We start from the raw sequence: 16,587 nt of genomic DNA, 5'->3' as shown, positions 1-16,587 counted from the left end.
ATATTGCTGTTACATATATATCGCTGTGTGTGGCCGTGTGTTCTGTGCCGCAGGTGCATTGGTGTATGTGGACTTATATTCAATATGTTTGTAGCTTTTGCTAATGTGCAGCACAAACTTGGAGGGAGATTCGAAGTCCTTTCCGAAAACTTGAAATTGCTTCATATATTTCAAACTGCACAACTAAATTCAAATGTCGGGAAAATGGAGTGAGAAATTGTTGTTCTCATCAGATTATGCCAGAAAATGATGTCTTTTATCCAAAGCAGGAAGATTATTATCATAAATAACTGATCAATCAAACATCACTTAGATGAAACAGGGCTCCTCATCAAAATGGAATGAAGAGAAAAGTCTCCTCAAAATCAAAAACTTTTGGCGCTTTGTGAAAGGTAGGCCTATTTTGTTGTTTTTGTTTTTTTTTAAGAGAGAAACCAAATCAAACATACGGAATAAAAACTCCCTCTACGGTTGTGTTAGTGCATTTCACACTCCACTGCTGGTGCCGGGTTTTGTTCCCGTGTTTGGTCCAATGCTGACATTAACTACAATATACTCATGTTCACTTTACAGGCTGCTTCCTATCTCGCTGCTACTCGCAATGACTCAGACTTCTTGTGTGTTGCCATCTGCAGCAGAACTAACCCAAATGCAAATCATGACATAATTTAGTACTGCCCATCGTTATTCTACACGCATTTCAGCGAGTGTATTTCTCCATTTGTATTTACTATCGTAGCCTAGTTCAACGCATAGTGATAGCATTAACAGAACTAAAATCATGCAGGTTAGACCATTGTCGTATAACCAGTCTCAATTAATGTGTTCATAATGCACATGTGTATAAACGTAGTTAAACATATTGAAGATTCCGAGGGTTTTTTCTTCTGGAAGTATAGCATAACTAATTGTATTGACAATAGCATTTTATAGTTTATGCTTTATTAGTTTTATAGAATATCGATCAAATTTTGCTCTTTACGTACCAAACTGCGTAATGCAATGTATACCACGTAATACCTATTGCAAGTTTGTGCCTATAGTTCCCGGTGTTTAAAGTTGAAAGTGTTATGCATGAATGCCAGTGTGCCGCCCGACTGATATTCGTTGTCAGTGATTGTACAATAATGTTTCGATTTATTTATTTGGTTAGAGGTTGGTGCAATACAATTGATATACGTACTACATGTATATAAATGATACGAATTTAATTTTAATTCCATACAGATCAGTCTCATCTTCTAGGGGTGAGAATATAAATGTCTTCCGAAACGGTTTATTCAACGAATGCAATTATGAAAGCTTGATGAAATACGTTGTTTGGATAACCGTACAAATGATGGCAGGGAACGTTGGGGGCGCTGTTTAAAATGCGCAATAATTGTTTATATATTATGTAAGAAAGTGTTTTGATGCTTATACAATTTTTTTTTTACATGCTAGTGATGTGTGCATTAACATTTATTGTGAAACATTGCAGAACACCAGCTGACCTAGCGTTGAGCTTACGATCAAAAGTTGCATTCGTTACGTAATCAAAGTCATTCGAATGTACTCATTGCGCATGTAGAATCACCGTCTTGCTGATCTTTCAGGCGTGTTTGGAATAGCTACATGGTAGAATAGAGAATGTACACACATTTGTGCGTAGTTTCGTCAGTCGGCAAATAAAAGACACTATGGCACAACATCTTTGACAAAGTAATACCGACGCACATGCTATTTCAATGTGACTTAAAACAGTGTATCGGTTTTAGTAGTGTTGTAGTGCCCTTTAAACTGCCACCCGACGTGTAGAAAAAAAAAACCAACCAAACAGAAATAACACTTCAGAAGCAGAGTGGTTGAAAGTTAAAGTAGCCGTCTTTTGCTTAAAACTCATTATTAGAAAAAAGTTTGCATGTTAGCACATGCATCCGTCATTTTTCATTCTTGAACGTGGAAAAAAAAAAAGCTGCTTAATTCGTGCAGTGCTTCAAAGTTACTGCGTTTGGCAGATATGACACTGAAACCATTTATGAATGACAATATGTTGAAGTTGAAATTATGAATTTGTTGTAACATTCAGATTTCAGAAGACTTTTTTTTCAATTGCTTGAAATCCTTTTTATTGATATGAAAAAGTGTATCTTTGATAGTTCTAATATGACGGTCTATGACGTCAGTTCTTTCTTCTCCATCGAATTAGACTGGTAGTTTTTATAAAACACTTTTGGCAAATAGTCACTGAGTAGTTATTTGTCATTTGTGATTTTTTGCAGACCGGTGTCTGTAGCCGCAGAGGGAAAACGAAAACAAAACAGTGCTAATGAAACGAAAATGACGAAATTAGCTTAATTTCATTAGAAAATGAATGAAGCTATTTTCCTTCATATTAGTAAATAACAGGGTGTCTGTGATGATGAAGATGAGACGATGCCGACATTTGTAGGCCATTTTGACATTGATTATGCTAACACATCTCCGTTTGCAACTTTCGTTCAGGGTAAACGTGGTAGGAGGCATAGCCGAGTTGTACATCAAAGAGGCCGAGCGGGAGGACTCCGGTGTGTACACGCTGGTGGCCGAGAATAGACTCGGCAGCCATAGCATTTCTGCAAGAGTGAATGTCATGGGTAAGTTCATATGACGGTTTTGTTGTTGTTGTTTTTTTATAGGTTTAAGAATGGTGGGGGGGGGGGCATTGAATTGTAATACATATTGGTGAAGTGGCATGAAATACATTATAATCAATATTTCATTCAAAGTATACCATTAAATATCATGCGTAGTGATGACAAAAAAAAAAGAAGAAAAAGAAAGGGGAAAGAGAAAATGCTTTCTTATCAAGAGGGAAAAAATCAGAGAAATGATCCCTTCTCCAAAGAGTCTTTCATGTCTAGGTCTTTTTGTTTTTGTTTTTGTTTTTGTTTTTACTTTTTGTTTTTGGACAATGTAACTATCATTACCACTGAACGCATACGGCACAAGGCGTTGTTGTTGTTGTTGTTGTTGTTGTTGTTGTTGTTGTTGTTGCTGTTGCTGTTGCTGTTGTTTATCGCTTGAAGAAGGTAAAAGGAATAAAGTTATATGTAGAACGGGTATTTTTTTTTCTGCCTGTATCATTCTACAGACAAACCAGGCCCACCGCAGGGACCAATCAACATCGAGTCCATTACGAAGAACTCCGCCTCTTTCAGCTGGACCCCGCCCCACGACGATGGGGGATCCCCGATACAGCGATACCACGTGCAGATCCGCGAGTCGGGCCGCACCACATGGCAGCCCCTGGGAACCTCCCTGCTGCCGAACTTCATGGCGAAGAACCTGAAGGAAAACACGCATTACGTGATCCGCGTCACCGCGGAGAACCAGTACGGAGTCAGCGCCCCACTCGACATACGGGAATCTATCATGGTCAAGAGACCCTTCGGTAACTCATTCAAATCTTTCTTTTATTATTGCATGAGAAATATCTGTTAAAATCTTACAAGGTGCAAGTATAGTCACTTTGTTGACACCTTATTGTTTGAATAGTGAGTTTCACTTTCTTCAATCTGCACTATAATCATGATAATGTTGGGTCAAGATGTCTGGTTGAGTCGTGACGTGTGGGTTTAAGTTAGAAATGACATGAGCAAGATGTCTGCAAAGAAATTTGAATCCTATGAATATTGTGCTTTGGGAGGAGGATCATCTGCGTTATTCTAATATTCATAAAACAAATATGGCATGTTATTCGTATGCTTGTTTTCTTTTTGATTTTTCACGCATGCCTTTTGCGTCCGTTCAACAAATGCCAAAAGTCAACCATACGTCTAATACAAGTAGACTGCAAATGCCATTACTCCAGCAATACACTGAAGACTTGTGAACATAGTAATTATTACTCTCACATTTCCACCCTCGATGATATCCCTCTATGATATAATTTATCCTCCTAACAGACACACCAACCGCCCCCGGCAGTCCGAAGGTAAGCAACATCCAGAAAGACTCCGTCCATCTCACCTGGACAGCACCGGCCTCCGACGGCGGCTCGCCGATCACGGGTTACGTCATCGAGCGGCGCGACACGACCAGCCGACGATGGATCCAGGCGAACCACGAGCCGGTCACGACCACGAGTCACACCGTCATCAACCTCCGGGAAGACAGCGAGTACGAGTTCCGCGTCCTGGCGGAGAACCAGATGGGGGCTAGCGAGCCATCGGCGGTGTCTGCACGAGTACTCGTCAGGGATCCAAAGGGTGAGCTTCAAGAATGGTGTCATTAGAAAATTTTATTAAAGGGGCATTCCAGACGATTTTCATAATTTCACATCATGTAGTACATAAATCAAAAGATCCGTGTATAGACTTGTGGAATTTATTGTGGCCCTTGAGCAGAGAAACCAATAATCTGAAAATCTTAAACAAATTTCACTTAAGAGTGTTAATGACATAGGAGCCTCACATATTTCAGAAACGTATATATCAGTGTAATTCCATTACAAGTTCAAGTTCAAGTTCATATTTATTCGTTTTTTCCACAATATACAAACATAAATCTCACTTTCTTATGTGACAAAAACAATGCATACAATTGTACAGAGAAGACAACAATAATAGGGGAAAAAACTAACAGTAGCGATGCATTGCAATAGTTGCTAAGATAACGAAAGTGAAATAGTTTTCAATATATGCACTCTGTGAAAAAAACGGAGGGACCCACTAAAAAGACAGAGCTTGTAGAGTGTGGGCCCCTCTTGTATTAGAAGCCCGATGTAAAAATTGAATTGAAAACAGCAAAAAATCCGCACAAAAAGTTCGTCACAAAAAAAAAAATTGGCAGCCCACTAAGATTTACAATACAGCTTGCTGAATAAATTCACCTGTGTAGAATCTATGCATACCTTCTTCTTTTGTTCTGCTTCATTTATTAAGCCCCAACTCATGCATTCTTACGGTGAGGCTGCCATGTCATCATCCTTGTTCATTGCAATTTGTTATAAATTTTGAAAACATTATTATTCCCCATCCCAGTAACTATCAATTCTGAAACTCTGTACCCAGTATAAGTAATCAATAGTTGTTCAAATGTAAAAGTCTGAAAATCTTCCGGAGATCCCCTTTAACCACCTTCATGCCACGTAAAATAGGAGACCGCCCCACAACATACATGTATGTGTTGAAAGAGTGCACTCATGTGATGGCTATTGCATCCAGCTACTACATTACATAGACCTACTAGGATGGTCAGATTTTAATCGATGTTACCAAAAGCCATGTGCACATAAAATGATATTTATTTCCTGTAGTTATCAAAGAATCATGAAATCAAACTCCTAGGCGATCATCATGTCAATACCATCTTTAGTGCTGAGTTTAATCGCGCTTTGTGCTTACCTGAGTTAGAATTCAACGACCATGTTCTCCGTATCTTTTCGTCAATAGACACGGTCTCACCGAAGTTCGTCACCGAGCCCAACGACCTCTTCGTGGCCCAGGGCAAGACGGCGACCATCACGTGTCACGTGAGCGGTTACCCAGTGCCCGAAGTCAGGTGGTACCGCCTCGGACGCGAGATCCTCCACGGCCGCAAGTTCCACCTGGGTGGGGACGGCAACGTCCACACCTTGACCATCAACGAAGTCTACCCCGAGGACGCCGGCGACATCGCAGTCACGGCAACCAACAAGGGCGGTACGATTACGGCCACGGTGTCCCTGAACGTGGATGGTAAGGCACATGTGCAGTTGTACATGATTGCCAAAAAATAATCTCATTGATATTTGAAGAATAGTAGGATGAACATGTCATGTGACTTTTGTTCGATTTAATTAATTTTATGTCAGTTACCACTGAAAATTGTCATTCGCGGAATGTTTATGTTTTCTTTTAGGATACCGGTTGTTGCACTATGACACTTACCATGATTTTACACGACAGTTTATTTCTAAATGATAGGCTTATTAGTTATGACCGAGGGGTATATTATAAAGCCTTTCATATTCATTCGTATTGTTTTGATGATGTGCATTTAGAGTTGCTGGACGGATTTTTTTTAAAAGTCGTTATGCATGTCTCAAACACTGAAAAACATACAGAGAGGACTAGTGTTAAGATTATGGGATTTGTATTCCTTCCAACAACAGTTCTGCCCAAGTTCAGCCTGCCGGCTCGCCTGCGTGCCCCGATGCACTGCCTGCTGGGTGAATACCTCGTTCTCAAGGTGCCTTTCACGGGTGCTCCCAGACCCGAGATCAAATGGGACCGAGATGGTGTCGATGTCGAGGACGGCGGCAGGTTCGAGATCAAGACGACCGCGCACGACACCACGCTCATCATCAAGGGCCTGACCAAGGAGGACGCGGGCAAGTACACCGTCGTCGGCTCCAACGAGCTCGGACACGACACTTGCTCCATCACGCTCAACATTCTCAGTGAGTATCTATATTTTTCATAAAACAAATACTGCACACACACCGACAGCTAGTCTAATTTCAAACCTACTACTTGAACTTTGTCGGAATTTATCAGTCTTTGCTGTTCCAGTGTTTACTGTCTGAACACATAAGCTGTAAATGGAAAGAGAGGAAATGAATCAGTGACTAAAGGTCAATAATTTCGTACAGCATTACGATTACTTACCTCATCGTAGTTCATACAAGAATAGTCCTTGCAATTTGCTTGTACAATGATGGAGAATGAAAGTACAAATGAATTATTCAGAATCCCCTTTAGAAGTATAAAAAATTGACAGAAAATATGTTTTCATAGTCCTGTCGCTCTTCAACAAAAGTGTTTCAGTGGGTTTCTTGGATTTTTGGAGTTCTGATGATGACATTTAATTCGAAAAAGAGATATGAATGGGTCTATTTCCCTTCATCATTCTTCCAGGGCACCCCGATCCTCCACGCAACCTTGAGATGCTGGAGGTGACGTCGGACACGGTACGCCTCTCTTGGCAGCCGCCACACTACGACGGTGGCTCGACAATCACCACCTACATGGTGGAGAAACGCGAGGTGGGACTAACCACATGGGCCCGCTGCATCAGCACCAAGAACACACACCACACCGTCATCAACCTCCGGCCCGACACCCAGTATCAGTTCCGCATCACCGCCTTCAACTCCTACGGACCCAGCGAGCCGTGCCAGGCTTCCGCGGTGGTGTGCACCAAATGTAAGCTCCTGATGTCACGTGATGAATTCTTAGTTGGCGCATGCGTGGGAGAAAGGGAGTTAGAACTAGAACACGAAAAAAATCCCGCTTCTCTTCTCTCTGGGAACATGGTACAACAACACACGCGCACATACGCACACACACACACACAAACAAACTTTTTGTTTTTGTCAGTCTTTTATTTTTCTTTCTTTTTCATATAAACAATATACAAATTACACACACACACATACACACACACCTACAAAGACATACACGCACAGAGACAGAGGCAGAAAGAGAGAGAGAGAGAGAGAGAGAGAGAGAGACGCACACGCAGTATTAACCGAACCTTTTGTGCCAGGTGCCAAAGAAACCGAAGATTTGAGTGGAATTGGCCTATGCTTGTTAATTTCCGTTGCTCTTAGAAATCAGAACCTTAAAAAGATTATCACCCTTACTGTACATACATGTAAGACTCACTCACATACTGTTATACTCTGTATAATTCACGAAAGTCAGCTCTCAGCCTTAAACTGTATCAGTTTCTCAAATTACTAGAAGTACTTTTGTACTTTGTTCTATAGAAAACCTAAAGAGTTACAATGTGGATTATTGTATGCAAAGTATCTTATATTTTCGGCCAGAAATGAAAGGAAATCGTTAGATATTCGCCAATTTTGTCAATATTTTAAAACAAGTGAAGAAAGTATATGAATATATGTCTGGAAAAAAAAAAGGTTTTGTATGCCTGTTAAATGGTATTATTTGTCTCTATGTATCATGTGTAACATTTATTTGTACATGAATGTTCCATTTAAACATCAACTTAGTTCATTTTGTTGTAACTGTACAAAACAATGTACCTGTCCCCACGAAGGGTTTGTGTCACATGTGAATGGTTTGTGAAAATAAATTTAAAGTGAATTGAATTGAATTGAATTAAAATTTCTTTCTGAAGAAAAATAAGTTTCTTTTTATCATCATTTATCATGTCCAGGCAAAGTAGTCTTCATATTAGTGACCATCATAGGAAAACAGCGAAATAGTATCCCATAATCATCAACTAACCCATAAATCCGTCTTCCTTTTACCTCCTCTTGCTCAGCTTGGAGGAAAACTCGTCCGCAGTTCGAGGACTACGAGGCAAAGCGTCGCTTCTACGATTCTCTGGTCGATGACTACGACTCCAGGCCTCCGGACTTCATGAAGAGACCTGGATCGATCTACGACTACTACCAGATCCTGGAGGAACTCGGAAGGTTCGTGGAAACTGTAAAACGAGGAATGTTCGCGTGCATTTTAATTTAGCGAATTTCGCAAGAGCCAAGATTCGTGAAATTAAAATGCACACGAAAGTTCTTGCCTACACTGTATGCATTGAACGCCAGTGGCAATTCGCCAAAATTTCATGCCGCTAAAAAGCCCATCGACTCCAATTCATGAAAATTTCATGCCGCGAATATATCATGTTTTACAGTGTGATATATCCACTGATCCACTAATACAATAATACAATATCTCCACTTATATATTATATCCTCCTAGATTGTATCCGTTACATAATATCATGTCCCCATGAATAATATCCACTAATACATAATGTCCTCTTGAATAACATCCACTTATGTTATGTCCTCTTGAATAACATCCAGTAGTAAATAATGTCCTCTTGAATGATATCCACTTATATACTATGTCCTCTTAAACAATATCCACTTATGTACTATGTCCTCATAAATAATATCCACTTATATACTATGTCCTCTTAAATAATATCCACCAATATGATATCCTCTTAGATAATATCCACTACTATATATTGTCCTCTTAAATAATGTCCACTGATATAATTTCCTCTTAAATAATATCCACTAACACATGATGTCCTCTTAAATAATATCCACTTATATATTAGGTCCTCTTAAATACGATCCACTGATAAATAATGTCCTCGTGATTAGTATCCACTTATATAATTATATCTCCTTAAATGATACCCACAAATATATTCTCTAAGCTCTTAAATAGTATCAACTAATATGAGCTCTAAACTCCTATATAGTATTCCTTGATATATGATATTCTCTTAAATAACATCCACTTACATATTATGTCCTCTTAAATAATATCCGCTAATATAATGTTCTCTTAGATAATATCCACTAATATATTCTTTAAGCTCTTAAATAGTACCTACTAATATAATATAATGTCCTCTTAAATAATATCAACTAATATATTCTCTAAGCTCTTAAAAAGTACCCACTTATGTATTATGTCCTCTTAAATAATATCCACCACATGTATTATGTCCTCTTCAATGATATACACTAATATATTCTCTAAGCTCCTAAATAGTATCCACTAACGTATAATGTCCTCTTAAGTAATATCCACTTATATATTGAGTCCTTTTAAATAATATCCACTAATACATAATGTCCTCTTAAATAATATCCTCTTATATATTATGTTCTCTTAAATAATATCCACTGATATAATGTCCTCTTAAATAATATCCACTAATATGTAATGTCCTCTTAAATAATATCCACTTATATCTTATGTCCTCTTAAATAAAATCCACTGATACAATGTCCTCTTAGATAATTTCCACTTATATATGTACTATGCTATCTTAAATAACATCCACTGATATATAATGTCCTCTTGAATAATATTCACTAATATATTCTCTAACCTCTTAAATAGTATCCACTTATATACACTGTTCTCTTGAATAAAAACCACAATTATAATGTGTCCTCTTGAATAATATCCACTAATATATTCTCTAAGCTCTTAAATAGTATCCACAAATATATAATGTCCTCTTAAACAATATCCACAAATATATTCATGTCCTCTTAAATAATACCCACTACTATGTAATATTTTCTAAGCTAGTTATTTTTTTGTTCTCAGAGAAGAATACTACAGGAGGGCTTTAATATTCCTCAACTTGCCATTTTTTTTTTTGAACCAGCAAAGTTGATTGATAGGATAGTGAAATATTGTGCGAGATGTTCAAGTTAGAGTTACGGGAGTAACAATATCAGTTTAATGTCCAGAGGGCATCCATCATGGCTCTCACTGGATACCTCGAAAGAATCCCAGTGGTCATGAGACTGTGTTGCAACTTGATCTTTCCGTGAAATCGTCACAAAGTTAACTTTTTTCGTCAGAAGCTTTATTTCGTCATAAGTTTGGTTCTTTGAATCTGTGAGTAGAGGATTTGGATGTGCACGCTCGCCTTCAGAGTAGAATGTGCACGTAGCCTTTAAAACAGGAGTTTTCTAGAAAGTCTCCTCATTTCTGATCCACAGGGGAGCTTACGGTGTCGTCTACCGAGCCATCGAGAAGGCTACGGGCAAGACGTGGGCAGCCAAGTTCATGCGGTGTTACGGCTCGGAACGAGATCTCGTCAAACGCGAGATCGAGATCATGAAGATGCTGCACCATCGTCGTCTGCTCAACCTCCACGAGGTCTTCGAGACCAACGAGGAGATCATCATGATCCTTGAGTTGTGAGTTTAAAGATTTAGACATCAGTCATATGCACAGTAGACAGATAGATTTACTACGGATTATTCCATAGAAACATAGATAGATAGATAGATAGATAGAAAAATAGATAGATAGATAAATAAATAAATAGATAGATAGATAGATGGATAGATAGATGCGTAGATAGAAGGATGAATAGATAGACAAATCGGTTACAGCTCGTTATTCCGAAGGCTCTTCAGTCCGAAGATTCCTTATTCCGAAGGTTCGTTTTTCCGAATTTCATTTTCGGATGAACAAATCTTCGGAATAACGAACCTTCGGAATAACGCCACAAATGTTCGGATTAACGAACCCTTTTTCATTTTCGGATTAACGAACCTCTAGGTATAGGGAATTTGCGTGTTTCGGATTAACGAACCTTTGGAATAACGAACCTTCAGAATAACGAACAGCACCCAGAGAGATCGATAGGCAGATTTATAGATTGCTAGATGGATAGATCGATAAATGAGAGGATGGATGGATAGAAAGATGGATTGATAGAGTTATATACATATATGCAGACAGATAGACATATAGATGGATCAACATATAGATTCAATTCAATTCAAATTGAATTCAATTCAAATGAGATTTTATTTCCAATATCACATTTTGTTGATACAAGGGAAAAATACGATGTATACAACATTACTAGATGTATACATATAACAAGTACATGTGAAACTAATGTTCAAAATAATTGTGTTATTGGAAAAGAGAGGCCCACGCAAAAGACAAGCTTGCAGAAATGTGGGCCACTCAGAGGGATGGATAGATAGACCAATGGAAATCTAGGCAAGATACTCAAAATAGCTTTGTAGATGGATAGATAGAAGGATAGATAGACTTAGATATAGGTAGACAAATTGATAGATGAATAGACAGATTGACTGGTAGATAGATTTGTAGATCGATAATAGGAAGATAGAAATATAGCAGATTTGCTTTATTCATGAAATACATGTATTATGTAGGAAGTAAGGGTTCAGTAGATTCTTGTACACTCTGCTCTTCATTTAATGGTTTTGACGCATTTTTCCCTCAAAATGCAGCTTGTCTGGAGGTGAGCTCTTTGACCGACTGGTTGACGAAAACCACGTGTTGACGGAGCCCGAGGTCGTGCACTACATGAGGCAGATCTGCGAGGGAATGAAGCACATGCACGACAGGCACATTGTCCACCTCGACCTCAAGGTAGTCCTCTTCCTCTATTTAACTCTGTTAATGCCGCCTGACTAGTTTTGTGCAGAGATTTTGCATGTTTTTGTGCTGCAGATTGTCATAGCTGGCAAGCAAAGACTTACTTTATAGATTTCAGCGTTCTCTATTGAAAATACCAAAATAAAGGTGAAAGCAATGTGACTGTGTAACTTCCGCCGTATTTGTAGCCGTTGTTGTTTTGCTGGTCATAAAGGTGTTAATCTCGTTATCGACAACAGACGGTATCGGGGCCATATTTTGTCTCGATTTCATATGACCTTGGAGAGAAGCAAATTTCATGTGTACATTGTATATATCGATTGAAATCAGTAAATTCGTTTAAGGTTTCATTCATACCAGCCTGACTACCTTTGTTTTCATTTCATCAGTCCTTCGAAAATAGGATTTTCTGCTTAATTTGGTTTGATATATGAGCAAAGGTACATGGTATGCCAAATTTACTGCACACTACTTCAATTAATAGCTTAAGCAATGACGTCAGATAAGTCTCTTATAATCCGAAACTTTAATCAATAGAAGCAGTAAAGGAGAGAAATGCAAAGATCGTATAACACGTGCTAATTGATTTGTATGGTTGTTTATTGCAGCCGGAGAATGTTATGTTGCGAACACGAACCAGTGACGACATCAAGATCATCGACTTCGGCTTGGCACGTCAACTCGACCCCGACAACCCAATCAAGGTGATGTTCGGCACGCCGGAGTTCGTAGCCCCCGAAGTGGTGAACCACGAGCCCGTTGGTCTCCCGAGCGACATGTGGGCTCTCGGCTGCATGGCGTACATCATGTGAGTGGGTAGAATAAGAACATGGATTATATTTCTGTAGAGTTGCTTCCAACACACTGTGAGTACAACGCACGCACGTTAGCCTCTTTAGAGGCGTATAGGCCTATTGACAATGTGATCTCCTTCTTATTACGTTTTGTTTTCTATTCTAGCCTTGTGCTACTTGAAGATATCTTTACTAATATTTTTACTTACGCTTGAGAAGCTATGTTGAATGAGAACGTACATAGAATATGATTATGCAAACAAAATTGGCACAAAACAATACAATAATATCTGTTGAGTCTCAGGGCCGATACTGCCCGTTTATCCGAGTAATTAGCAGATTTTGTCAAGTTGATTTATGTATTAAAAGATCTGTCTTTATATCTGTATATCCACATCTATACATCTATACATCTATCTATCTATCTATCTATCTATCTCTATCAATATCTTCATTTATCTTCCTCTCTTTCTATCTATTCATCTATTTATGTATTCATACATTTATCTGATTCTATATCTCAATTTTGTTTCCTCTTTATCTCTCTCGGTAGGCTGAGCGGTATCTCACCATTCATGGGCGACACCGACAAGGAATCCCTGCAGCTAGCAGCCATCGGCGAGTGGGACTTCGATGAGGAGGCCTTTGCCGACATCTCGGACGAGGGTCTCGACTGGATCGAGAGGATCCTGATCAAGGAGAAAGAGTGGGTGTCATGACGTCACACAGTCATAGTCTAGTATCAAGAATAATCCTGTAATTTTGGTAGATTCCTTGGTATTTCATTCCCCTGTAGACCGATATCATAAGGCATGATTTTTCCTAATTTCCGATTACGCTTATTTGCTGGCGTGCTTTAATGAAATTGCACTCTGTGTGCATATCCACTTATTTGAACTACAACTGTCACCTTAATTAGAATAAAATACATTGTGGTCAAAGTTTGTTTAGGACCAGTGTCATATTGTTAAATGCTTGTGCAGTTTTTATATTGAAGCTAGTTGACAAGTTGAAATGACAGCGGTATTTAGGAACCACTTGATTCTGAGTTTGTTAAATAAACGTATCTACCCCTCCAATAATTGTTTTTTTTTTTTCTGACAGATTGTTTTTGTTTTATAGCAAACAAGGATATGATTAGTATAAACCCTCTACCTTTATTCTGTTTGTCTGCAACAAGTAATACTGCTTTCCACGTGCTTCTTCCATAAGCCACCATATACACTTTCTTGACGATGAATGAACACTTGTCATATTTCTCTCGTCTGTTCTCTTCTGCAGCCAAAGAATGACTATCCATGAGGCCTTAGATCATCCATGGCTACAGGTTAGTGCGATGGTCTCTCGATGGTTGCTTTATTTATTTCTGTCAACATATTTATTGTTCATTCACTATTCTTAATTCGCCCTTTCCCTGTCCTTTCTTTAATATTTTTTGTTTCTCAGGGCAACATCATTATTATTTAAAACCACTGATCCATATTTGCGATAATTTCTTCCGTGCAGCCCCGCCGTCAAACATCTAGCCAACTAGTCCAGGTTTATGATACACATCCTGTTTCAATCCATTCTTAATTTTGTTTCAAGATTTGAATCTTAAGATTGCCTTTCTGAACGAATGTGTTCGATAAATCGAGAGTGGTAAGTGATTAACCCAGTACCGCCAAAAGCAAGACCATCTCGTACAATAGCAATATACCTTTAGACCATGTGATTGTGAAAGAGTTAATGTGTCTTACACCTGTTACTTCAACCCTTCCTAGATGGAGACTGATGAGATGGCAAGACGCCGCGCTCGTCGCCTTGACAACAGCAGACTCCGAAACTACCACGAGAAGAACAAGCCAAAGGTATGTATCCATTTATCCAGGTGGCAAGTCAAAACTTTGTTTTCGATTGCATGCTACGAAAGAATATTTAATTTACCTTGTATTCATAGACATTCTTATTCATGGAGCTCAATATTTTTTTTCTTCTATTGACATGAAGCGATAAATATATTTTCCATTGTATAGAAAGTTAAAGATGAAGTGAAGCTGCAACAACCTCGGAAACTTGGTTGTTGTTGTTGTTGTTGTTGTTGTTGTTGTTGTTGTTGTTGTTGTTTAATGAACTCATCAAACTTTGAAAGCAGGTTTACTATTTTACAAGGAAGTTTTGCAGAATGAATTCACATTTTACAATTATGATTATGAGGGTACAGTGCATTTGCATCTCAATACGGGAATTTTTATTTGCCAAGGAGACTTTATTGTGTTGATATGGACCTTCCTATATCTCCAGAAGAAGAAAAAAAAATCCCACCTAAAAGTTCCAATCAACAACCTAGTTCATAGACTAGAACTTTGACTCACATTATCATTCTGTTTTTATCTTTCAGGGTGCCGGGCAGACCGTCACAGCCATCGGACGCCTCGCCCATGGCGGTGCTCTCCGCGAGCTTCACAAGTTGTATCGCGGCAGACCGCTGCAAGAGCGCATCTGCTACATGGGTAAATACGACCTCATATACTTCATGGAAATTACATTCTGCTTGCTGGAATAAACTAACGAAACGCTCAACAACTTATCACTGATTATTATGATAACTAATAGAATAGTCTTTTTTTAATTTTTCTTAATAGTGTGGGTGTTTGAACATAAGCTGAATATCTGTTTTAGGATTGTGTTATGTGCATTTTCACCTCGCAATTAGTTGATGGAAATACCAAAATGGCCGCGCACGACGAGATACAGTGCCAAATACAGCACGCGCATGTTCTTCCCAACAGACAAACATGACTTTTAAACGTGCTTGATAACGCCTCATTATTGCGATGACATCCAAGATATTAGGCACATATCCTGTCTGATATACTTGCTTCTTGTAATTTAGCTTAAAGCATGGTTTACCTTCTACTTCTGACTTTGAAATATCTGTCACAAATCTATACACTGTATGCCATTGGTCTTTGAAAGAAATGTGACTTCTAGCTGATTATGACGTAATGGGGTTTCCCCTCTGTTTCTTTGTTTGTGTTTCTGTATTGATGTTTAGATCCACATGACGCTGCTCCGAGGTTCATCAAGCCCCTAGAAGACACGTTCGCCATCGAGGGCAACGCCGGCCGCTTCGACTGCGAGGTCGCGGCCCTCTCCGAGCCCCTCATCACCTGGTTCAAGGGCAAGAACGAGATCACCCTTGGCATCAAGTACAAGATGCTCTACGACGACCGGAAATACACCCTGGTCATCCAGGACGTCGACCTCGACGATGTCAGCACGTACACGTGCAAGGCCGTCAACTCGTATGGGTCGGCGACCTCCACAGCCGGGCTTGACGTCGAACGTAAGTTGCATTTTGAGGGGATTTTTCGATATTTGCCGTCGTATCTGTTGATTTCATTATCTATTTAGTTTAATTTCTACTTATATTCAAAATCTTATATACGGTTTTGTGGTCAGAAATGTAATCATGCATCTTAAATCTATGTAAAGGTTGACTTATGGTTATATTTTGAACGACAATGACACTTTGTCAATGTGTGATATGTCTTCTTTACACTGTTTGAATGGACTTGATTGCAACAATCGAGAATGGCGTCATTTTTTTTTGCTTCACTATTACACAATCATCGGTGTAGATGATGATGATATTGATGACGATGATGATTAGGAGGAGGATGATGAAGAAGATGATGATAATGGTATTTGTAATGGTGATGATATCAATGATGATGACAATGATAATGGTGATGGTGGTATGGTAGTGGTGGTGGTTGATGTTGGTAATGGTGGTTTTGCTGGTGGTGATGGTGATGGTGGTGGCGGTGATGGTGGTGGTGATGGTGATGATGATGGTGGTGGTGGTGATGGTGATGGTGATGGTGATGGTGATGGTGATGGTGATGGTGATGGTGATGGTGATGGTG

The 16,587-nt window shown here is 39.0% G+C and overlaps 1 protein-coding gene across 1 annotated transcript in view; it reads left to right on the top strand.

Moving 5' to 3' along the window:
- LOC139732580 (titin-like) overlaps window positions 1-16,587 on the top strand; it is a 207,988-nt gene that overhangs the window by 149,497 nt on the left and 41,904 nt on the right. Inside the window, exons 102-116 of the mRNA XM_071643433.1 lie at window positions 2,485-2,615; window positions 3,113-3,412; window positions 3,927-4,229; window positions 5,415-5,699; window positions 6,116-6,403; window positions 6,861-7,148; window positions 8,236-8,389; window positions 10,457-10,657; window positions 11,735-11,876; window positions 12,491-12,690; window positions 13,230-13,382; window positions 13,958-14,003; window positions 14,440-14,526; window positions 15,057-15,168; window positions 15,714-16,004. Coding sequence (XP_071499534.1) covers window positions 2,485-2,615; window positions 3,113-3,412; window positions 3,927-4,229; window positions 5,415-5,699; window positions 6,116-6,403; window positions 6,861-7,148; window positions 8,236-8,389; window positions 10,457-10,657; window positions 11,735-11,876; window positions 12,491-12,690; window positions 13,230-13,382; window positions 13,958-14,003; window positions 14,440-14,526; window positions 15,057-15,168; window positions 15,714-16,004 — 2,981 coding nt within the window. The remainder of the gene's footprint in view (window positions 1-2,484; window positions 2,616-3,112; window positions 3,413-3,926; window positions 4,230-5,414; window positions 5,700-6,115; window positions 6,404-6,860; window positions 7,149-8,235; window positions 8,390-10,456; window positions 10,658-11,734; window positions 11,877-12,490; window positions 12,691-13,229; window positions 13,383-13,957; window positions 14,004-14,439; window positions 14,527-15,056; window positions 15,169-15,713; window positions 16,005-16,587) is intronic.

The sequence above is a fragment of the Diadema antillarum genome, unplaced genomic scaffold (assembly GCF_040938485.1).
Source record: "Diadema antillarum isolate AM-2024a unplaced genomic scaffold, OU_Dant_1.0 seq00000437_RagTag, whole genome shotgun sequence".
NCBI classification, from domain to species: Eukaryota; Metazoa; Echinodermata; class Echinoidea; order Diadematoida; family Diadematidae; genus Diadema; species Diadema antillarum.
Note: the sequence above shows the minus strand (reverse complement) of the source record. Positions and strands in the feature narration are given on the sequence as shown.